Source organism: Siphateles boraxobius, unplaced genomic scaffold (genome assembly GCF_051911475.1).
Source record: "Siphateles boraxobius isolate OS27281-9 unplaced genomic scaffold, OSU_SipBor_1 41, whole genome shotgun sequence".
NCBI classification, from domain to species: Eukaryota; Metazoa; Chordata; class Actinopteri; order Cypriniformes; family Leuciscidae; genus Siphateles; species Siphateles boraxobius.
In genome coordinates, this window is record NW_027509042.1 from 3962488 (window position 1) to 3987542 (window position 25055).

A 25055-nucleotide genomic window follows, 5' to 3' on the forward strand; every position below is an offset into this window, starting at 1 on the left:
GAAAAGACGCTTCATTTCGGTTAAAATGAAATGTGCATTCCGTTGACAGAGATATTTATCCTGTCCGGAGGAGGAAGTCTTTTTCTTGTTTGTCAATGTATTTAGTTTTAGCTGACTGAGGAATTCCCTACATGTCAAGACTACCGCAGAGTCTGTACAGCAATGAACTTCTTCAAGTTATCAGAGGTATCAGAGAGAGGAAGGATAGAAAAAGAGGTAAATAATCAAAGCTTAACCATATAGGCACACATGCATAAAGAGTTGGAGTGAAGTAAAAAACAAGATTATAGATTATAAATAGATTAAATTAATCAATCATGATTCATTTCATTGCATTCTTCCTGATAATGTGACTCAATTTTGTAATATTTGCATAAATACTGTAAAAATGTATAAATATACCCCTGGTTTAACAGACAAGGCTTTCGCTAATCCCAGACTAAAATGCATGTTTGAGCTGAAAGCAACTTGAACTGATATATCTTAAAATATGTCAGTGCCATTGTTTTGTCTGAAGTTGCACACCAGTAATGCTTTTTTTCTAAGGAACATTTATAAAAGCTACTTAAATGTCCTATAATTGAACTAAGACCTAATCTTGGCTTTTTCTATGCCCCGTCTAACCTGGCCATAAACACACACACACACACACACACACACACACACACACACACACACACACACACACACACACACACACACACACACACACACACACACACACACACACACACACACACACACACACACAATTGAAACATTTGGGCACAGAGTAGGCTACATATCACACACACACACACACACACACACACACACACACACACACACACACACACACACACACACACACACACACACACACACACACACACACACACACACACACACACATAAATGTTCACAGATTTCTCATTAATAAAAACGTTCAATATCCAATGTAAAATAAAGGCTATTATGAAATGACAAATAAAAAAAAGGGGGTGCATTCATGTTAGTTCAATTGGGGCACTTTTTGCCATTCAGATGACTGAGAGCTATACATATATACATTATGTAATGAGCCACAAAAATATGACCAGTCACAGTTGAAGCGAATATCGCTGATCCTAACAAGGCCACATATTACGGTCTGAGCAGAGTAAATGGTAAGCAAACAATCAGTTCTTGAATCAACGTGTTGGACGCAGGAGAAATTTTCAGAAGTAAAGATCTGAGCAACTCTGACAAGGGCCAAATTGTTATGTCAAGGCGACTAGGTGAGAGTATCTCTGAAACGGCCAGGCTTCTGGGTTGCTCCCAGTCTGCAGTGGTCCGAGGAGGGACACAAACCAGCGTCAGGGTTATGGGCGCCCAAGGCTCATTGACACACGAGGCCAATGAAGGCTATCCTGTCTAGTCCAAGCCAACAGAAGGTCTACTGTGGCACAACTCACGCAAAATTTGTCTTGTCAGGACTTGAAGGATATGCTGCAAACGTCTTGAAGCCAGAAACTACAGGACACCTTCAGGGGTCTGGAAGAGTCCATGCTTTCCTACTTCCACGCATCAGAGCTGTATTGGCCATCGGAGGACCAACAGCATATAGGCAGGTATAGTTTGCTTTTGTTTGAGGTTTAAATATTAATATTTTTATTGGAAAGCTGCTGGACAGAAACTAAATTGCTTCAATTCTAACATTGTTGGCCCATTTATGTTTAATTGCTTCTGTTTCTTCCTAATTTTTCAGTCGCTTTGAACAAAAGCATGTGTTAAATATATAATAAAATTAAAAATATTGAATTATTCAACATTACTAAGTGCCAACATTTGTCAACAATACTTATGCCAATGATATTATGGTAGTTGAGCCATTTTTTTCACTTTTAAAGTGGGACATGTGAAGCACTGAATTTTATATTTAACAATATTATTACAACATTATTTTCCTATTATCTCTGTAAAGCTGCTTTGAAACAATCTGTATTGTAAAAAGCGCTATATAAATAAAGGTGACTTGATTTGGCTTGACTGATTTAATAGACATAGCAACGTACAAAGTATTTACCGAACTAGAACCGGAACACAAAATGAGCCATAAGAAATTTGAACCGTCACACTGCTAAAATATAAACACATTGAGCAGAGGCAGAATCATGCAGAGATAGGACATAAAGCATTAGCATATGGTAGTTGGAAGCAGCCGTGAGTGACGTCCCGCTCCTGCTCCACACACTGCCTTCTGGCCACAGACTGCCATATCCTCCCTGCTGCTCCTGAGGCTTTTGTGCTCGGCTGTGATCCGTGGATCCCAGATAATGTTCTGTTTGCTCGTTCTTGGCTTTAACATGCCCAGTTGTCTCTGTACCGCCAGGGGGTAGCAAGCGGGATGAATAGAGAGCAAGCCCATGTTAAGGTTCTTCTCCTGGGGACTGGCATTGGCAGACATCATGTGGAGCGACAGACGCACCGCTATGAACACTAGAGCTAGTTTGTTCTCACTCTTCAACTGTTTAAAATGTTGTAAAGTGTCTATTTGTTTACTAAGCGTGTTACAATAACCGTAAATTAGCATTTAAGATGAATTAAATAACTGTAATTTATTTTAGGGTTTTTCAAACTGAGCCCATGGAAAACTTTGGAGAAAAAGTGTGAAATTATTAAAATAAGATTCAACTAAATTTTTTTTTTTTTTTTAATTCATGTTTTATTTAAATGAATACATTTGACTAAAAAGGAATAAATAAATAAATATCTATTAATATAAATCTGTGATTTAAAATAAACACGTTTTAAAATAAATAAATAGAATAAAAAAATAATATTTTTACATCTATCAATGCAATGTAACACAATGGAAACTAAACCTTTTACAAATAATATTTTACACATTTAAAATATCAGTTTTCACAGTAGTATTAATGGGGTCTTTATACATAAAAATATATAGCTGCCTTTAAAATTTCGAGGAGGATCATACTTAAGGGGTCTGTGGCATCTAAAAGATTGAAACCCCTTTAAATTATTTGACACATTTAATGTGTATACCTAATTTGACTTTAAAATGGCTGTTCTGTGTGATTGACTGGTCATAATAAGAGGACCAGCGGCCAGCGCAGGTGTTTGTGTTTAAAACAGTTCTGTAGGCTTGTTTATCGCCTAAAGACTTTAGCTTATCAGTTAATGATGAAGGAAAGCCTTTTTAAATGCAAATTTAAAAGTCATTTGCAGTTTTGGCTCAGACGTGTATGATGCAATTTAGCCTTCTGTATGAGTTTCCGACCATTGATCAAACCCCCCATGATCCCTGTGTTCGAGCTGCAGGAATGCACAAGAATGGAATAATAAACCAAGTAAAGTAAACCAAGACTATTTTGATTTCATGTTGAACTGAGTGCACTAAAACCCAAAGGCATTGCATTTTGAAAGGAAATACGTGGCAAACTTTAACTAATACTACAAATTACTCCCAATTAATAATTAAAATCTATTGACAGCCCTAATCTTTATCTAAAGCTCTTCCTAGTCAGTGCCAGCGTTTTGTCATTATCCGTCCTTTATGATAACTTGACCTGCCTGGATGTTGACGAACTGCAAAGTCTTCTAAGCCGCAACAGCACAGCTCAGATGGGATAATCTGTTAATCCATTATCTACTTAGCCGCGGAGGTGACTGGCCATGTGTGTGTCATTGGCCCTTATTTAATGATGAAGACACTTTTCACAGGGAGCGAGGACTAAGAGGGGGATTTTCAAGGCCAGGTTTCTGTCAGCTCCGAAAACCCTGCAGTGTCTTTTCTACTGGACTATCCTTGCCTGACCTCTCGGCATGATGAAATAGGGAATCAGGGTTGTCATTTACGTGCCCTATTATTGACAATAGTAAAGATCAAAGAAGAAAATCTTGTAAATCCTCTTTGTGATTGCTTCCATGGAAAAACATGCTTCTCAACTACAAAATGTTGAGTCTCGCTATTCACCTTTCATCTCCAAATCCATCTCTCCACAGTTTCACGGCAAAAACACTCTGAGCCAAGCCATTCTTAGGGGCCTAACTGTCAAACTAGGATTTTTTTATGTTCCTTCAGGAGGGATTTTATATCTTTTTTCAAGCCTTTCCTCGTCTTTCTTTCAGTCACACAGTTTGACGTCTCTCTTCCGTAGGCAACTGATGTCTCTCGTTGCGCAGAAGTCATAGGGAGAGGTGTGAGCGGGTATTTCTCAGTGAAGAGATTAGTATTAGCATTGGATTAGCAGAGGGTGCTGCCTTCGCAAGCTTCTTGTGTGTATCCTCGAAATGTAGTGTCAGACTGTGTTGTGTGCAAAGCGAAAACATTAAGGCGTGTATATACACACATATAAGTTAATACTACAGAAGCCAATTGGTTGCAGTTGAGCTGTGCTGCTTCCTCATATAGCCTAGGTAAAGATCACGTTAGCCTAGTGGCTTACTTTGACTAGCTGTTCAACAGCTTCTTAAACCGTCTGTAACTGAAGCAAGAACTGTCTCAAGTCCACTATTAATTCATAAAATCTACTGACTATTTATTGTATATATTACATATTACTCATAGGTGCATTTTGTAAAATATTTTAGTGAATAAAAGCAAACCATAAAATAAAATAAAATAAAATAAAGGAATTGAGAAAATTGAATTGGGAATTGAGATTGGGCTTTGAATATAACATTGATAATAATAAGAAATGTTTCCTGAGTATCAAATTAGCAAAATGATTTCTGAACGATCATGTGACACTGAAGACTGGAGTAATGATGCTGAAAATTAAGCTTTGCATCACTGGAGTAAATATGTTTTTAAATATATTTATATAGATTTCCATCTACTTCAGCTTAACAACTTATGTTATGTCCATGATAATATTTCACAATATTACTGTTTTCATTGTATTTTGATCAAATAAATGCATCCTTGGTGAGGAAAAGAGACTGTTAACAACCTGTTATGGTAGTGTGTATATATATACATTTAGAAAAAATTAATATTTATATAATAAATGTCATAAATTATGTTTGATTTATTATGATTAACTTTAGATCTAGATCCTGACTTCATATATAAAATTAATTTCTATTCTACTGGTGCAATAATGTAAAATATTAAGAAATGGTTGTCTCTGTGTAGCTGTGTGTGTGTGTGTGTGGTATACCGCTGTTCTATGATGATTTAATAACAGCCCAGAGATGATTTCACTAGCACAGATCAATGTTGAGCGGCCAGAGAAAGAAAATTATTACTCTGCACTCCCAATACCTTTTACTAGAGAAGCCTCTCATAGCATCCCATTGCACCACTTTTAGAAAACTGATGTGGAGGAGTGTAAAATCGTATAAAAATGCTATTTATTTTTCATCTCCTCTTATATTACACTTGTGCACTTCTCTTACCTCGTCTCCCCGAAGGTTTCGAGGTATTGTTTAGGATGAAATGCAGACAAATGCTGTGTGCGTAGGCTATGGTGCACCGTCTAGCACTTTAAGAGAGATGAATGAAAACCATATATGTGTTTTGACATGCCATTATAAATTCGGAACGTGTATAGGTTGTGTAGTGGTACAATACAGACTGAATGTACCTTACATTTCTTAATATAATGCATCATCGTTTTTTTGGGGGGGGGGGTTTTTTGGTCCATTTTAATGGAAGAGAAAGAATTAAATTTTAAATACATATTCCAAAAGAAAGTTTAGTCCACTTTTATAAGTACAAGTATACAGATGAGCTCAAAGCATAACAGACATCGACCAAAAGCCACAAAACTAAATGTATAATGCAGTCAAGGAAAGATTTGACATCTCAAATGAAAGAAAGATGTCTTTGTGACATGGACAATGTTAGATTTAACACTCCTTTGAGAATGCAAATTAACTCTCAGGTCCTTTGTATGAGGCTTGACGTCCAAAGCCTTATTGCCAATTTCCTTTTCTCCATGAGTATATTCTCCATGAGTATGAGTAGGTGGATATTGTATTTGTTGGAATTGGAAATTTGAATGTTATCTCTTAAGGACTGTAGGACTGTTGGCCCTGGATGGGCCTATCAGAACCCAGGAACTCAGTCAACCACAATTCTTTCCTTAGATGTCTTTACTGAAGAATATGTTTGTGTGTGGTCAAACTAGCGCCATGATTAGCCATATTAGCATCTGAATAGGCCATTTAACTATAATCGCCATCAACTCACACTTATACTTGCAATTTACTACAGACATCTTGAACATGAAAAACGATTCTCTCAACATAAAATATTACAGCAGTATAATAAAAGTGATCGCATAATTCGACGGCAGATGTGATATGATCATGCATGTAACGATCATTTGTTTGACACCATCAAACACTAAAATTTAGTTACAATAACTTCAACAATTATATACAAGACTACAATGATTAAGTTGAACAGTCAAGTTGGGAAAACATCGTGGATTTAAGCCACTCTTGTACCGACGGAGACTTTAAAATGGCAGGGCTCTGATTGAATCCAGGACAGCACAGTGGTGGAGTCTGTCCAAAGAACTGTGTGGCGAAGTGACAAAGTTAACTCTTTCTCTTTCTTCAACAGGTTTGCCAACTGAGCACCAATTACAGCAGCACAGAGCTCCAAACGGGGCATTGACAGGACTCTTTTTGGTGCTACTCTAGAACGTGCCAGTATGAATGACAGATGGATCTTACCAAGCTGATCTTCGGTGCGCAGGTAAGTGACTGCTCCATATGAACTTTCTGAGGCATTGCTGAACACATGAAGGTCTGTAACAGATCTGGTTTGATCTACTGAAGTTGGTACATAAGACCTTGGGAAACTGATCTTGTGAAGAAACTGCAGTTCACCTTCGCATTTGTTCCAGCTCTGGACTAAAGTTTGGGGAAGTTGGGTGTCATCCCAGCTGCACTGCTTGCTCCAAAGTTGTTGGACCAGTACTTTAGCCCGGGTAGTGAATGGAAGGATATATCCCAAGGGCTTGTACTGACTTGCTAAAACTTTAATTGGCCCAAAGGAGGCATCCGATTAGTGGGTGAAGGTCTTTCCGCGTGGCAAAGTGATTTGATTAAATGAAATACATTTTCTCATATGTATTAACTCGTTATTTCATCTCACTCCATACATGAAAAAGGTTTTAAAAACTATCTGTGCATCATTACGTGAGCGAATGATTGACTTTTCTTTTTAACTCTTTACTAAAAATAATGTCAGAGTCGATAAGAATAAAATCAAATGTTTACAATTTATTATGTCAGGTAAATGTATCACGGCAATTATCAAAGATAATAGATACAAACATCAAATGCTCTGGAATAAAGAGAGAAGATGCAATAACTTTACATTATAAAATACATGATGAGAAGTGTTTTGCTTACACTTCGCATCACGGGCTAGGCTGGGTTACAGAATTGCCCCGAGCCTCCTGGTGCATTTCATTATATTGACAGACCAAGGCACAAACTAGGGGTGGAGCCGAACCCGAATACGGTATTCGGAAAGGCACAAATAACGTGTTTTTTACGAATACTTATTTCGAAAAAAAAACTTTAGAAAATATTTGTATTCGGGAACAAGAAAAACTTTATATCAAAAAGCTGCGTTTCCTCACGAGACCGCAGTGCGCGAGTGAGTGAGTGACGTTCAGGAAGAGGTGACTGACACAGGCTGCTCCACACAGCAACAGAGAGGGCTCGGCTGAGCGAAAAAACACTTAACTGCATTACTATTTTTGTTGAATAGATTTTTGTACCTTAACTGGGTTCCGGAGGCAGTTTATAACTTTCGGGAAGTGGAGTTTGATCGGGAGATTATTTCATTACGCTGCATTTTTGACGTCTTCAGCCGGGTGCTCTCATGTTCGCTCTGTTTACGTAGCTCTGTTAGCTCCGTAATTATTTGTTTTTATTACATGGCTTGGTTGAATTCTAATGTAGAATGCGGTCTGTTATTTCCATGGTTATTTCTTAATAACAGACCGCTGCTAAGTATAACACACCGTTGCCACGAAAAACAGAGCGTTGCCATGGATTCTAAACGTAGAGACGGAACGGACTATTTTTTTTAGCGGAAGCAATACAATCGTTTTTAAATCAATAAACTCCTTTTTAAATCAATATTTTGAGTCAAATTATTGATTTATTTGGTAGGTAGCCATGTAGTAAGCGGGATAATGTATAGCGAGGTGGTTGTTATAGCGAATACAAACCCTTCAGGCTGATTCAAGACCCCTCCGCTTAGCGTCAGGCTCATAATCAACCGCCTCGCTATACATTATCCCTTACTTATTCTGTCTGTTCAGCGTCCTCCAACAAGGACGGGGGGTAGTGGGATTCATAATGTTCACAATGGTATTTTATTAGTTGTTGGTTTAACCATGGATGAGGTAATGGCTGTTATGTTATTTTCTTTTCAATGACGTTCCTTGGTACATGTTCATTGCTGGATTTATATAATTAAAGAATACTTACACTATAACGTAAATTAGAAGTGTAACGCAAAAAAACTAGATTTTTACGCCTATTTTGGATTTTACTCGAATACAAATACAAATACTTTTCCCCCCTCAACAAATACAAATACAGATACAAATACCGGCTGCTTTGCACACCCTTAGCACAAACCTTGTGTAAGTGTGAACATGAGTGTAAACATGAGTTCACAGTGGGAATTTACATTAATCACTGTCTCAGACTTACTGGGGGCAGAAACATTTGCTAACAATGGGAAATTGAACTGAGTTTACACCTTCTGAGAGCAGGAGACCATTTGCCTGGAAAAACACACCCTCCTCTGTGTGCAAATTATCTCTAAACTCTTAAATACCTTATTACCTTTTGGTTTACTTCTTTGGGAATGAGACCTTTGTACCAGTCACACTGAGACATTTCAAATGATATCAAACATGTGTAATACAGTATGATAATTATTCACATTAACCCATATAGATTTTTGGGGGAATTTCAGGTGATCTCAGCATGATAGAAAAAGCGAACGGGGGAATGGGGGTCAAGGGAAAAAGATTAGGATTGCTTAGGTAAGACTTGCATCTCGAATGGTGCACAAGAGAGAAATTCAAATGTTAATTTCCTTTGATTTCTCAGAGAGTTGCCCTCTCTTCCAGTTCTTCCAGTTTCTCCAGTCTTACATCGTGGAAGACGGTGAATGACAGATGGCACATTGCTGGCCCATTGTCTCAACTCGAAGCCTCCTTCAGCTAACAGCTCCCTCAGCTTTTCAACCAATTGCTTAGCCTCCTCTGGTGATGACAAGCTCTGCAAGCAATTGTCAACGTAGAAGCACTGTTCAACTGAGAACCTCACATCTTCGTTGGGTTGGCTATGTTCTCTCACGTGCTGTTGTAAGGCAAAGGTAGCACAGCAGGGGCTGCAGGTTGTGCCGAATGGTAGAACTTGCCCTTCAAAGACATCAGGTGGACCCTTCTCCTTTGAGTCACGCCAGACAAACCGAAGAAGTGGTTTATCTTCTGGAAGAAGGCGGACCTGATGAAACATGCCCCGGATGTCTGCACTGAAGGCCACTGCATGTTCACATAATCTAAGTAAGACCCCAAAAAGGGATGAACCCAAGGTGGGACCAGCGAGGAGGGAATCATTTAAACTGAGGCCATTGAACTGAAAAGAGCAATCATTGATCAACCACACAATTATTTTCACTGTGGCGCACCATATGGTGTGGAATGAACCAGGATTTGCCATCTCTTTCCATATCTTCTGGAAGGAGCTTTATGATAGCTCCAGACTGAGCCAATTTCTGAGGAATAAGCTTCAGCTTGTTGTGGGTCTCTGGCAAGTTTCCTCTAAGTATTTTTTAGGCTTGACATGACAGCTTCCATCGTGGCATGAAGATTGCGTAACAAGGGTGTTGGATAGCAACGTATTCCATCCACCTCTACACGAACTGTCTTGGTTTCCAGTAACTCAATGGCCTTTTGGTCCTGCTTGGATCTTGTGTACTCCTTTTCATTCTTAAATGACAAAACGTCCACTTGCCACAGCCTGTCAACATTCTTGAACAGTTCTGTGGTGCTGACAGGAATGGATATGTGGAGACACTGTTTTGGCAAGTCTCCGCTCCAACAGGCTCGCCCTGGAGTGCCACGCCCTGGACTGTCCATCCTAATTTGGTTCTTATTGCAGCTGGACCCCCAGGTGGACCAAGTCTTACTGGCTTAATGTGAGTTTGATCTGCACCAACAAGTACAAGAGGTTTTGCATTTTCAAAATACTGTAGTGGTAGTCCAACCAAGTGTTTGTATTGCTTCTGCAGCTTTGGAATTGGGTAAGAGTGATCAATGAGATCAAGCTGTGGGGCAGTAAAGGCTCTGGATATGAGATATCGCTTCTGCACCTCCAAAAAACATGCACCTCCAAAAAATGTTAACTACGCGCCAAGGTGACGCAGACCCCAAGGGCTGTGATTGGTCAGATGCACCACGATGCAACGCAACCTGACGCAGAACCATAAAACGGCCACGACGCCGTAGGAGTGACGGCGTAGCTACGCCGTGGAGTTGACGCAGAAGCATAGTGAGGCCTTAAGTGAACAAGGTTTCTTTAGACCACTGTGGATAGCCTGATGAGAACACAACGCCATAATATCCTATTGGTGTGTATCCACTCTGAGAGCTGATCTTTGGTGAGGGTTGGAATTTTGGGGCATTGACTGAATGCATGTTCAGAGTTCTGGCATTAAGAAAAATATACTGAGGGCCTACTCTTAGCCTTCTCATCAACCTTGGCAGAAGAATATGTAGCGTCTGTTACCTCAGCACTGTTCCCAGACCCAGTTAGTACAGTGGCAGTGGTTCGTCATGACCATGGAGCTACCTGAGAATCTCATTTGGGCCGGCTTTCTCTTCGTGCTGACTGATCATCATAGCTTTGGCACCAAGATTCATATTTTAAAAAAGTCAGCCAGGTTCATCAATGAGCTTGTCACCCCAGGCCGATGTATCATGTGGCGGCGAAAATCAGCAAGTCTTACAGGTGGTAGCTTACTGAGAATCCGTGCAACATGCGACCCACACTGCAACTCAATGCTACCCGCCTGGCCTAATGTCCTTATCAGGCCAACTAAAGACTGCACTTGAAGGGAGAACTTTTCAAAGGCTGATGGGCCATTGCGGCTTATTTCAGGAGAATCAAGAATAGTAGCAATCCTTTTTAATTCTACCTGGTGGGGCTGACCGAACCGTTCATTGAGGGCCATCATGGGGCCTCTGTAAGGTGTATGGGATTGCAAGAAGGATTACAGTATTACAGTATTTGTATGAAATTCCAGAAAATTGTATTCATGCAAGTTATAATAGTTGACAGGCAATCTTTTTTTAACTATGTTCACAGCACTGGCATCATCTGGCAAATATTTACCTGAAATTACACAAGTTCACAATCTTGAGAGCATACACACAGAGACTCAAGTTGGCAAACACCCTGTTCACTGCTTCCACTGCACAGATGAATATTTTGAAATATGCTTGAACACATGAATTATTCATATAGTTAAAATCTTAATTCCCATGGCAGTGACTGCTGAAATCCAGACCGGCGTGCAAAGAAATTGTGATGTTGGGTTTAAACATGGAAATGACAATTTCTTGTTCTTAATATGTTTTGTAACTAGTTTTTTGTTGTTGTTGGTAGATGGCTATAATCTTTATGGAATAGTTAAAGGCTGTCTGTGTATTATTATTAATATTGTTTTTATAATGTTCATTCTTTCTCTCATCCCTTTTGGTGTGTCTAAAATAAATTACCTAATAAATCATGTAAATATATAGTTCTAGGTTTAATGGATAGTTCACCCAAAAATTTAAATTCTGTCTTCATTATTCTGTGGAACACGGAAGAAGATATTAATGTAATTTATTTATTTATTTTGTCAATGCAAGAGAGTCAATGGAGTTCAATGTTTGGACACCAGTTCTTTTGTGTTCGTTAGAAGAAAAAGTCATGCAGCTTTGAAACAAATGGAGGGTGAGTAAAAATGACAGAATCTTCTTTATTAAGTAACCTATCCGTTTAATATTTTTATTTTTCAATTCCATTGCCTTGATATTTCTCCTTTAATTTATCAATTTTCTTTGTAAAATCTAATCTTGGCCTTTTGGGAAGTGCTTACCAAATTATCCATAATTGGCCATATTCAGCCACTGTGTGATTGAATCAAAAATATATTAACTTCCATGTGCACTTACTAAGAATATTATTGTGCCTGCTAGTTCTGTGTTTTCAGACTCTTTTCAGCCCAGTCCTCGTCCATGCCCTTTGGTGCTTTCCAAATGATAGCCCCTTAATGTGCTCAGCATAAGAGATTATGACTATTGATCATGCAATCATTAAATTATGTCCAAGGTAGTGCATCAAAATTGATCCATGCAGTTCTTTAGATGAGTAATGGGCTTCCATATTCGCTCAAGTTTCACTCTGCATTTCCCTTCTCCCCCACTTACCTTCCCCTAAACACTTTGAACTAACAACAAGATCTTCAGGTCATAATCTGCAAGCATCCTTAAAATGCGGTCGTGACATCAGACAAGTTCAGAGGAAAGTCGCTTCATTTCCACAAGAGGTCTTTGTCCCTCCCGGGAGCTCGCGCTTCTGGCAAACAGCAGGGAGTCCCGAGTCTCTCAAGCACACATGCGTTGGTATTAAAAGGCCAGTGGTGAGGTGCTTCTCCAGCGCTGAGGTGAGGATATTACACACATTAGTCATCTCATTAAGCGGCTCCACAGGGAGAGACAGTTTTAATTGAAAGAGAAGTCATGGGAGGGAGCATTGCGTCCATGTGAAGTCACGCAGCGGTATCTGCCCTGCACGGAAGAACTACCCGACGCAAGGCAAACAAAATGAAGTTTCCGAAGTTTCACAGCTGTGTAATCGATTAAAGTCAGTGACCGGTGATACAGAGCTTCATTACACAAAAGCTGGTTTGATTAAACTTCACTCGCAATTACGACTGTTTGTGTAGGCCTACGTGTTTGTTTAGCTTGACGCCAGCGGAGTTAGTTAATTGAATTGGAAGTTGTAGCTCGGTCATGATTGGATCTAGAGTTCTTTCTGCTTTGTCAAACAGTTTACAAACCCTTGAAATCTTTGTATGCTCATTGACTCACGAATATTAGGTCATAAAATGAGTAGTCGAATAAGTAGGCTAGTTGAATGAATAGTTTATTAAAATAAAATACTAAAATTAAAAGATTAAAACGAAAATCTGTACAATTTTTATCATGTCCTTTTATGTAAGAAAAAAATGAAACAGATTTCTGACCCCCCCATTTTTTCTTGCAAAAACAAAACAAAACTAACATTGTGTCAAATTATTGTAACGTTAATCTTCATTCACAATTACGACTTGTTTACCTTGATACCAGCAGATTTATTTTATTAAATTGGAAGTAGAAGGTTGGTTATGATATTTTTTTTTCCACTACATCAAACAGTACAAACCCTTTAAATCTTTGTATGCTCACTTACTCAAAAAATTAAAATAGCTACTATCTTTACTCACCCTCATTTCATTCCAAACTTGTATGACTTTATTTTTTTGTGGAACACAAAAGTCCTACAGCTTTGGAACAACATGAGGGAGGGTAATGACAAATTTTGGCTGAGCTATCCCTTTAAACAGAGGCAAATTTAATACAATGTCAGTGGTCCTGTGATTACAGGGATTTGAAGGTCCCAATGAGGGATTTGTTAGTTTCACATCACAGCCATAATATCCCAATAAACCAACCTCCAATCTAACACTGGTTTCCAATAACTTCCTTAGTGCTGGAGTATCTGATCTGGCTGCTCACAATTATCTGTTGCGTATAGTGTATTTAATGAAGGACAGAAAGTGTAAGGAGGTGGTGCGGGAATAATTAAAATGAACTTCTCGAGGAGTTTTGAAGGTCGTGGGGCCTATTTGCAATGGGAGAAAAAAAGAATATTACCTGAGGAGTTTCGGTAAACAGCAGCCTTTGTATTATAAAAATATGAAAAATCACAAAGATACAGGCATAAAGACTTTTTAATATAGCCAATTAACTGTCAATGATTAAATTTGATAGGCTGATAAACTTTGCATTTCAGTACACATCTGTGTATTATCTGAACTAATGGGTGTTTCTTCACCTAGCCACTCATGGCCCTGTGGACTATTAGTTTAATTTGAATGTATACATCATATTAAACTGTTGGTTGTGATGGAAGTTATGCCATTGCTCTACTAATAGCATCACTATTGAGCATTAATTATTGATGGCCTATGGTTATTTTGTCCTTCAATTTTTAAAACTATTGTAGTTAAAGAGTGAAATAACTTTTTTGTTTGTTTTAAAATTATTTATATTAATTATCAGTCAACATACAGTGCAGTTATTAAATATTTTATGGATTTTAATAGCAAGATGTTCACGCCTGGCTCAGGGACGAAAATAAAACCAAGATCTAAAATGCATTTGCTAGCAAGTTTTAATGTCCTTTATATAACAAAATGCAAAATTAAATCTGTTGTTTTCTTTTATCATAAAAGTTCCCAAAAGAAACTTACTAATATTGTGTAAAATACTGTAACTCTGCTATAAAAAATTACATGAATCACTTGAAGAAACATTTAACTATAGCTTTTATAATTTGCATTTGGAGGTTGTGGAAGATTCCAGGCATACAGATGAATCAATAAGTTGAGAACTAATATTTATACATAATGCATGAATTTAACACCTCACATCTTTCCTGTCTTAGAGACATTTTGAATCCTTAATAGCCAGTCCATCTCTCTGGTGATTAGAAAGCTATTTTAAACTCATAAAAATACAGTCTTGCTAATTCCATACCATTTTACCACTTTCCAATACTGCCCAAAGAAATATTGTTATAGTTCAAAGTTTTTTTTAGGGGCGCCTCTTAAATCATCCAACTCAACCCAGCAGGCTTTGAGCCACCCAATTGAATCTATTGACTAACCGAGAGATGTTCGCTGCATATTGGAGGAAAGAAGTGAGGAAAGCACATGGCATGCATTTGATGGGGGACAATCAAGTTTATAACAGTTCTTTATGACCTTACCAATGATTGGGATTAGCTTGGTAAATGGTTGAAACATTTGGGCACAGAGTAGGCTACATATCACATCCTGGATTGCAATTTACCCATGTCGGTTTACCGACAAAATACCGGAAGTGATGCGTTCCACAGATAATAATCCATTATTAGACTGTAAGGCTGCACGACATATTACAGTTTTTCTCGATTGTTTACACACATTTTCTGAAAGAATGCCTCATATTCTCAGAACTCTACACACAAATCAAAAAACACACACACAATGGGCAAAACCCCTCAATTCTCCTGCAAAATTAAACTCTACATTCAAAACAATGTTATTTCTTCTCAAAATGGTATATTTTGAAAAATATTATACAACAGAAAAATGTACTGTATGCATTTACAGTAAAAAAATAAATAACTATGCTGCATCTTCTCTTCTGCTTCGGTCTTTTATGCTAAATCTCTGATTGCTAATTGTAAAACTGTGTGACATGTGTTTGCCCATGTGACGAGTCAGTGTGCAGATCTGAATGGCAGTGTGTTCATTTTGTGCTTGAAAATTGTGCCAAATGCAGAGAATTGTGTGTAGTGTTTTGAAAAACGTGTGTTTTAGATCTGCAATTTGAGTGTAAAGCAGGAATTGTGCTTGTAGTTTAGGAGAATTGGTTCAGGGGGTTGGTGAATGAGTTACATGTTGTGATCATTGTGTCTCAAGTACCAGAATTTGTGTGTAAACAATTGAGAAAAACTGTAAAACAATTTAAAAATCATAATATAAAATAGCATAATGCTATCATTTATAAACCTACGCTATACCACAACAGAAGACATCAATAAGTTTAAAACCTCGCTCTGAGTTTGCATGTTTTGATGTCCACATGTTCCTTTTCAAGACGGCTTCCCAGCTCTCGCATCAACACAATGATTTTCACCCACAGTATGGAGCTTTTCAATCCACTGCCCCCTTCAGTGTTTAATAACTCTGTTGCCTGACACTAGTTCTGCTTTTGCCTTGAAGTTTTAAGAAATGTATAGAGTGGGGGCACACGTCTGAGACCACTAGAGACAATACATACATTTTGCTATTCTCTAATTTAATACAGTTTTTGTTTTACTTTTTAACTGGACATTTTAAATGAATTTTCTATTTCTTAATATTTAGTTTGTCTGCCTTTTGCTTTAATGACACCATCACTCGAGCTGACATGAACCGCACAAGTTTGTGTAAAACATGATGATCATGTTTTGCCGCATGATTTGAGAAAGATCCAACAACATCTTGTGTTTTTTAGGTATACCGTAAATATTTGTTATTAATTTTACCAATTTTTTTTCAAATTGTATTACATTCAAATTTAATACATTACTTTTTTAAATGTATTACATTTAGATGTAACTTTTGTGTCTTATTTAAAATAATTTATGAATCCTAGATTTTCATTGTGGCTTTATACTTATTTTAATTTAAATGAGGTAATATGTTGCAATTTCTGTTTGCACCTGACAAATATATATATAATGCTTTAGTTTTTTCGTCTTGTGACTATTGTGACATACAAGAAAGGGTGGGACTTGATTTTGTCAAAAATCAAGTCCCACCCTGGCTTCCTATTGATGGATCTCATGTGATTGACAGGTAGTCCCGCCCTCATGCCAGTGAACACATCATCAGAGAAGAGACGAGATATTGCTGCAAATGGGAGCAGAAGTTGTATTGATTAAAGATTGAGGCACATGGATTTAAAAAAAAATAATGATGTGCAATAAACTGCAATATTGCATTAAAAAATAAGAATTTTGATTTCATGATGACTTTACAGAACTGCTGATTCTGTGGTTATAGCAAAATGCCTTGAATTGGGTGCCAATCATGAAAGTATCTGGTGATTATATTTTATATGAAGCGTTATTGCAGACATGTGCACAATACTAGAGTTTATCATTGTATGACTTATAAGCTTGAAACTATTTTACCCTTCTAAGGTTTTTTGAAAACAATATCACACTGAATATCACGCTGTATCTGTGTGCATTCAGAGGAAGGGGGGAAAATCACACACCGTTGACTCTTATCCTCTTATTGTAATTCTGATCTGAAGCCATTCTATTTAGCATGGAAATAAGTTCTTGCTGTCTTGCAGAGCTATGAGATGGGGAGTGGCTGACTGGGGTTATGGTGGTGCACATTGATTTTAAAGTTATAAGGAAGTACATTTGAGATATGCTCTCTCATTTTGGACAGAAATCAAATTTTCTAAATGCATGTTATTTATCTTATTTTGAACGATTCATGCATGCATGTGTTTTAATTTAAAACGTTTTTGACCAAAAAATCATAACTCGTGAAACAGACTTTTCTCTGGTGACGCTTGCAAGACTTTTCTAATAATTTGGTCTGCTTAATCCCGCCCCTCTCTCACAATTGAGTGCAAACTTGCATGCAGTGCTGCCTCTGTCCAATCAACAACTGAGGGACTGAACCAAGACCCCGTCCTACATTTTTTTTCAATAATCCGTTTTACTCGGATGTACGTCACAATATGGAAGAAAATATCTGTTGCTACTTCCGTTTTATCGCACCTTTAATAAGCACTATTAATAAGACATACCAAATACACAATGTGCCATAACCTGGATTGTTGATAGCTGTTCTGCTTTAATTCAGAGATTAATTCTTTATGCTACTGAAACCTATAGGATGAGATGAGCATAGAAGATTGAGAGTGGAGTGAAGGTTCATGGACAAGTGTGGGCTGGTATGAAGAATGAAAGGGCACCTTTCTGTGTTAATGAGGCATTGATTTCCACATCACTAAATAATGAATTCATAAATTAGGCCTAACCATAACACAGTGTAACTGAAATCTGCCCACTCAGGGAGTTTCTATCTTATAAATGAATCATGGAGTTGACCATGAGCCTTTCTCAACTAGATCGTGTGTTCTCTTGCTCACACATGCACAGAATTTATCTCAAAAGGGGGATTGTGTGCATTCAGTGGTTGTGTTGGAAATGCTGTGAGCTATATAGGATACAGTGGCAACAAAAAACAATTTAACACAAATATCAAACAAGTTCCATCTGCAAATCAGTTATGCTCAGACTAACTGTACTTTTGTGTCTCAGATCTCCCTAGCCTTTTTATTCATCAAAGAAACCTGAAAAAGTGTCAGGGGTTCCAAAAAAAAATTCAGCAGCACAACTGTTACCAACATTGATAATAACTGAGTATCAAAGCAGCATTTTAGAAGGATTTCTGAAGGATCATGTGACACTGAAGACTGGAGTAATGATGCTGAAAATTCAGTTTTGTATCACAGAAATTGAAATTGTAAAAATATTTCACAAAATTATTACGGATTTATTTTATCAAATAAATGCAGGCTTGATGAGCATAAGATACTTTTTTATTTTTTAACCAGTTTTCACCAGTACTGTGTATGTCTATGAATGTGTGTATGTATGTACAACCCTATGTATGTATGTGTGTGTATGTATGTATGTATGTATGTGTTTATGTATGTACACATAAAGTTTGGCCATCAGAAAATCTCTGTATACTTTTTAAATTCACGTTGAGCAATAAACACATATCCATGATTTGGATTTGCTTTTTGTGTGTGAGGTATTTAGCATTAAAAGTGCTTCTGCTATCTTTGAAATAGATGGTACTTGGTTTGATATTTTATGTAATCCCACATTATTCATACAGTTTAAAGTGTGGCTTAAGTGTCCAAATACTTTCGGGGCCACTGTATATAACACCATGGAAAACAAAGAAACTAGAGTGTCCTAGAACCTCCCTCACTCGTTGCTCAGAGGGTGTAGAATTACTTTTAGGCAGCGCGCAAGTGCGCACCGTAGCGTCTTCACCGCGCGCTGTAGTGTGTAAACCATCATCTCACCAGTATTTCGTGTCAGAACGGGCTGGCAGGCAGGTCTAAGGACCTGGGGGATAAATTGGAATCCTCTCCTCGTTTATTCGCACCCACTCTCCTCCCCAAACACCCTGTCGTAGCAGTACAGAAGCCCAACAATCAGACAGCTGTCGACTGCCGGCTTGAGTCGCGCGCGCTACATCACCAATGCCGGGAAAGCGTCCGCGCAGTCAGCTCTCTCGCGCACGCACGGACAGCGAGTGTGTGAAGTAGTGACCGCAAGAATGGACCAAAGGAACTACTTCGCCGTTCTGCTGCTCGTTTTCCACGTTCAACTCACATTTGGAGAGTTCTTTCCAGGCAAGTTTGCATTCCGTTCTCTTTCTTTTGGCCACTTTGCGGAGGTTACGCGAGGGTTGGATGCCGTAACCCAAGACGGGATGAAACTTTAATAATTGTATCTTGTTTATTAATGACGGTGTTCTGACGGGAGATGTAACTTTATGTTATAACGTCGGTGTTAGATGAATATGAATTCTACCAGATGTGGTATTTGCTTTAGGCTATTTATCGTTTGTGACTTTTTATAGTCCTATGAGACATGTTTTTTTAACGGAGCTGTATCGGTAGGGCTATTACCTCACTAGCATATGGACTCAAGTTTATCCGATTTTGTCTGAAAGACGACCGCTCTAAAACATTATATAGTACAATAATATATAATATTGCATTATATTATATATAAAATGCTGGGTTGTTTCACCATATGTTTGGGTCAAATATGGACAAACCCAACCGTTGGGTTAAAACAATTAAATAAAAACCCTAACCCTAACCATATATATATATATATATATATATATATATATATATATATATATATATATATATATATATATATATATATATATATTCTGTCTGATACCTCAGACTGGATGAAGAAAAGTTTACTGAGTCACTTCTCCTAATTTTAGCTATTTGTAATTTGTGTTGGGGGTCATTTAGAAAGTTTCTCATTTATCAGGGATCGTTTTAAGGGAATTGTTGAGCTTGGCGATGAGATCTTAAAATAGTCTCGTATAGAGTGAGGGAATCGGCCACCGCGTCCGTTCCGTCCCGAATGACTGCAGTTCGTCTTTCCGCCGGCGGGTGGCGCTCTGGGCACATCCAAACCCTGCACCACAGCATCACCGGTTGAATCGTGGGTCGATTGTCCTAGAACAGGAAAGATTTCTCCGTTTCTTTTGTTTTAAATATATATATATATATATATATATGCATACCATCTTTTCTTTGTCGTGAATAACCTGAAGTGTTCAAAGAAAATTCTGAAAAGCTAAATTATAACATTAATGATGCAGTTGATTGATCGGGAGGATTTATAAGAAGAACTAAGTAAGTTTTCAGATGTGCTTAGAAGAAATTATTGACTGTGAAGCAAAATAGAGAATTGTCTTTTATAATCTTACCTGGAAGGTTAGAAAAGTCAATTATTTTTCAAATAGCTATTTTAATGTTGAAATAAGCCAATAACTTCCAGTAGAACATGCTGGATTACTGTAAAACACACAACAATGTAAAAGTTTAATTACTGCCTTAAATGAAATAAAGTGATTCCAAAATTGCAACCTGTGGTGTTAAGTTCCTTGCACATGTTCAACCACGTTTAATGGTAGAAAATTGAGTTGAAACTGTGAGAACATGTCACAATAATTTCTACCATTTTTACCCAATTGTACAAGTTAAACAGATGGAAACAGAGATGTTGATATATAATGATGAAAACAGCATCTTCACTAATTTTTTGACAAATTATTAAAAACATGCAACAAAAATATTTTCAATCAATGGACAGAATGTTAAGTTCAGCATAAAGGTTAACTAATGCCGATGCCGATTATTATATATGTTTAGTAAACAAAATTTTCCTGCTGTTTGTGTATTTCAGCTTTTGGCTGTAGGTCTGTGTGCCAAAGACTGACACTCAGACAGTAAAGTTAATCACCAGACAACAGCAATGGACAAATGTTAAAACAGTAATTGCTAATTCTCTTTCTGGGCATGGCTAATGAAACCAAAGCAATTTCAGTTGATTTTTGGAAATATCTGTAAGCTTTGATTGCTTCACACTTCTCACGTGCTGTTGACCTGTTGAGCAAATACGACATGCTTCTGTAATATCTTTCATGGCTTAACATGTTCATTTAATAAGCCTCAATAGACCAGTGTTTTTAAATTTCAATGCTTTTTTAGCGTCACGTCTGTAGCCTGGCTCTTGTTGCGAGGATAATTTGTGTTCCATTCTATCTTTGCTTGTAATTTTGGCAAGGCCAACAAGACTTTCTCTGTGCTTCAGTGAACAGCTTGACAAGTAAAGGCCTATCTTTATTCACCAGTCTGAGGAAATGAAAGCAAGGCTATCAGCATGAAAAGACTATTACAAAAAAAGTACATCTTTTTTTGGACTTGATTCTATTGTGCGGTATTCTTTGAAGTAGCATGTAAATATGACATGGAAGTATGGTAGTCATTTAGTACCATTGTATATATATCAAAGTACCATGATATTGCTGTTAGATTCCATTACTGTACCATGGGACCCTCAGGACACACAGGACTAAATGCTTCCATTACATTTATTCCGCATATTGATGGATGTCTCTTGTATTATATTGATGTTTGCTTCATTTAAAAGCTGTTTTAGTGCACAACTGGTGCAGTAGATCTAACTGTCTTATGCCTATGGGCAAAGCGGTTGAGTGTGCCATAATTGATTTAAAAGTGGCAGTTATCCCACGGAAAGATTTTCATTTTGCATTTAATTGAATATCTTCAGCTGGCAGCAGAGAGCCAAAGAGGGAAGACCTAACGTGTCTTAACTCTCAGCGTTCCTTCCTGTCGTCAGATGTCACACTTTCAGTAGTCTTCTCTGTAAAAGTTGTCTGTCTTCTTTGTGTGACAAGAGTAGAGGTCGACCAGCTGATCGTTTTTTGGCTAACGGCAACAATCCATACGGATAGTTTTTTCCTGTTGCTTTCATTGCTGGAGCAGCTGAGAAGCGTCCGCTGTCTTTATACAGCACGAGAGCGGCCCCTAGAGGCCAAATCACTCATGCCCCCTCGAGTTTGTTTTGACACATGAGAATGAGTGGGACACTTTAGATGCGGGTTTAAAACACAACAAAAACAACAGACAACAAAACGGTATGTATACAGTACACTACAATACATATTTACATATCATTATTAAAGTAGGCTAATTAATTTGTTGAATGGAGTGGAGAAAAGCAGTATGTTTGCTTTCGAGGCTGAGAGGATGCTAACATTAGTTGTAGCCTACCTCAAGCAGTTAAAACAATGTGACAAAAACACACGCAAATCTGACCCAAATGTTTAATGCCACAATTGTTAACCATCTATTTTAATTAGTTTGTTTCCAGCTGGTCGCATTTATGTATTTGTTATTCAGTGAAGTTGCTTTTTTCAAGCTAGTGATGTAAATAAACAAATTGATAGGCCAATGATTATGCAGCCGACAGAAACATATAAACAAATCAGAAATGCCAATAAAGCGGGAGAGGACACAAACAATATACATATGTGCCCAATTTCAATGCTATGGCCTTTGTGTAGATATTTAAATATGGCCATCTTTAAGCATGACTGTTTGTATTTATATGAAATGGTAACACTTTACAGTAAGAGTCCATTTGTAACATCAGCTAATGTTAATAAAAGTATGGTTCATCGTTAATTTCAACATTTGATCATACTTTTTTACATTTTAAACTCGATTCTCTTAACTTTTGTTAATGCACTATGAACTAACATGAATGATCAAGGTATAATTAATATGTAAATATTTATATTTAAAAAGTATAGTTCATTTTTATGGTTCAGTACTGTTTTTTAATTTTTTTCATTAAAGTTCAGCACTATTTTATGTGTTATGTTTGTTTTATTCAGTATCCATTTGTAAAATTATGGCCAGCGTGGTCCAACCTAGTTATCGTTATCGTTATAATCCATTATCGGTCGACCAGACGACAGTGTGAAATTCCTTACAATGATTACAGTGGCGTGATACCTTGATGGTATGGGATGGTAATACTATGGTTATACTGTATATTATCAATGAAAGGTTTTTATGGACCTGCTCACTTAAAAAAAAATATATATATATATAGTATTTTGCTCATTTTAGAACTAATTAGTTCTAAAAACTAGGAAATAACAACATTTAGTGTTATTTCTGTTTTATATTGAAGAGTTTCAGTTTGGGCTGGACACTTGTTGACTTCTTTTTTTCTTCACAAACTGGTCCAACATTTCCAATATAAAAAGTAAATGTGAACCAGCTGCAGTGTTGTATACTGAACTGAGCTAAAGCTTGGCCTCTCGAGAGCTGAACACCGTATTTCCAGTGTTTCTCACCCATTTCCTCTGGACACTTAGTCTTTTAAACATGAATTCCTTTGTTAGAGGTTTTTTATAATGTACTGTATTTTTATGTATATTTAATTACATAAACTTAATTAAAACATTTATCCCGATATTTATATTTAATTTATACCTAATTTTAAGATGATTAAAATCATGAGAAATTTAACTTAGGTATGTGAGTCCAGACTTTTGACTGGTAGTGTATATTTTGGTACTAAACGAGTATTCAAGTACCATGTCTTTAACTTTGGTATTTAAATGTACTCATTGTATTACCATTGTATACTTTTGGTGCTCTTTTTGTTAATGATAACACAAACTTGCTTGTGAATAGAGCTTCATTCATTGGGCCTGGGGTGAGGCGGCCCACCCATGTAAATTTAGCCCCCGGCCCTGTCTGTTTTAGCAGCAGCATGATCATTTATTGCAGGGCAAGTTTATCTAACTCGGATGCATATTTTTTATTTATTTATTTGCCTGGCAGAATTTTTAATTTCTTCGAGGTTGCGAGGAGACGCCTATTATTAATAAGAATGATTAATTAAAACTAATGAGAGATCATATACCCCGAGGGAGCTGAGGATTTGTCTCTCTCTGTCTCTCTCTCTCTCTGTCTGTCTCCTGCTCTCTGACAGCTACTCGTTTGCAGCTCAGTGAAGTCTCTTATCATCTGTGCACTGCCTAATAGCTAATCCAGAAACTGCCAGACTCCCGGATAATCCAGTTCACTCAGTGTGCATGTGTTTCTTTAGGGCTTCTAGATTAATTTAAATAAATCCTTGAGCCTGAGGCATTTAGGAGTTTATATATTTCTTTTTGGCTACTGTTGCTTCTATTCCCGTTCATCTTTACCTTTGCTATGTCTGTCTGAAGGACAGACAGTTTCTAGAGAGTTTTTATTGCGTAGTTGAAGGATTCACTAATTGAATTCACTTAGTATTTTAATGCATTTAACCCTTATAGTTTTGAATAGATATGCACTCTTAAAAATAAAGGTTCCAAAATGGGCTTTTCATGATGAACCATTTTTCATAGTGGAACCATTTCTTCTTTGTAGAACCATATTTTGGTTCCACAAAGAACCATTCAGTCACCATTTCTTAAAAGAACCATTTTTCCCCCTTAGTGTGAAGAAAATCTTAATAATCTGAAGAACTTTTTCCATTTTATACAACTTTTTGTGCATTGAAAAGGGTTCCAAGGAACTTTATGGAACAATAGATGCCAATATGGAACTTTTATTTTTAAGAGTGATGTTATGAATACATATTCATTCATATGTCTTAATATTTCACAATGTCTACATAAGATTCATTGTCCACACTCAGGGGTCATCAACCTTTTTCAGGCCAAGGACTCCCTTTAAAGATATTAGAACATCCCTTAAATTTTATAGTATAAAATATGTTTTTGTTGTATAAAATATGTGTTTTTGTTTAAGTCTGGTCTATAATAACATCTGTATAGTATGTTTAATTTGTTGTACTTTGTCATGCTGCTGTCTATATATATTTATATATATTCAGAAAAAATAACACAAGTTATATTTAAATTTGTATATCAAGTTTTTTTTATTCATAATTCTTTTTATACAAAAATTTGTTTCGATTTTTTAATAGAATATTCAATGAGAAAAACAAGGGTTTGATATTTTTTACCATTGCAATTAATTTTCATCTGACCTTCAGCTGTCATATAG

At 37.1% G+C, this 25055-nt stretch overlaps 1 protein-coding gene across 7 annotated transcripts in view; it reads left to right on the top strand.

The window, feature by feature from the left end:
• Nucleotides 1-18950: 18950 nt before the first annotated feature.
• ptprt (protein tyrosine phosphatase receptor type T) overlaps nt 18951-25055 on the top strand; it is a 316287-nt gene continuing 310182 nt past the window's right edge. For 6 of the 7 annotated variants that reach the window (XM_077197874.1, XM_077197875.1, XM_077197877.1 and 3 more), the window contains exon 1: nt 19067-19278. In XM_077197874.1, the coding sequence (XP_077053989.1) occupies nt 19199-19278 (80 nt within the window). In that variant the 5' untranslated portion in view covers nt 19067-19198. Of the gene's footprint in view, nt 19279-25055 lie in introns of all 7 variants that reach the window. The other variant, XM_077197876.1, reaches the window with a different exon arrangement.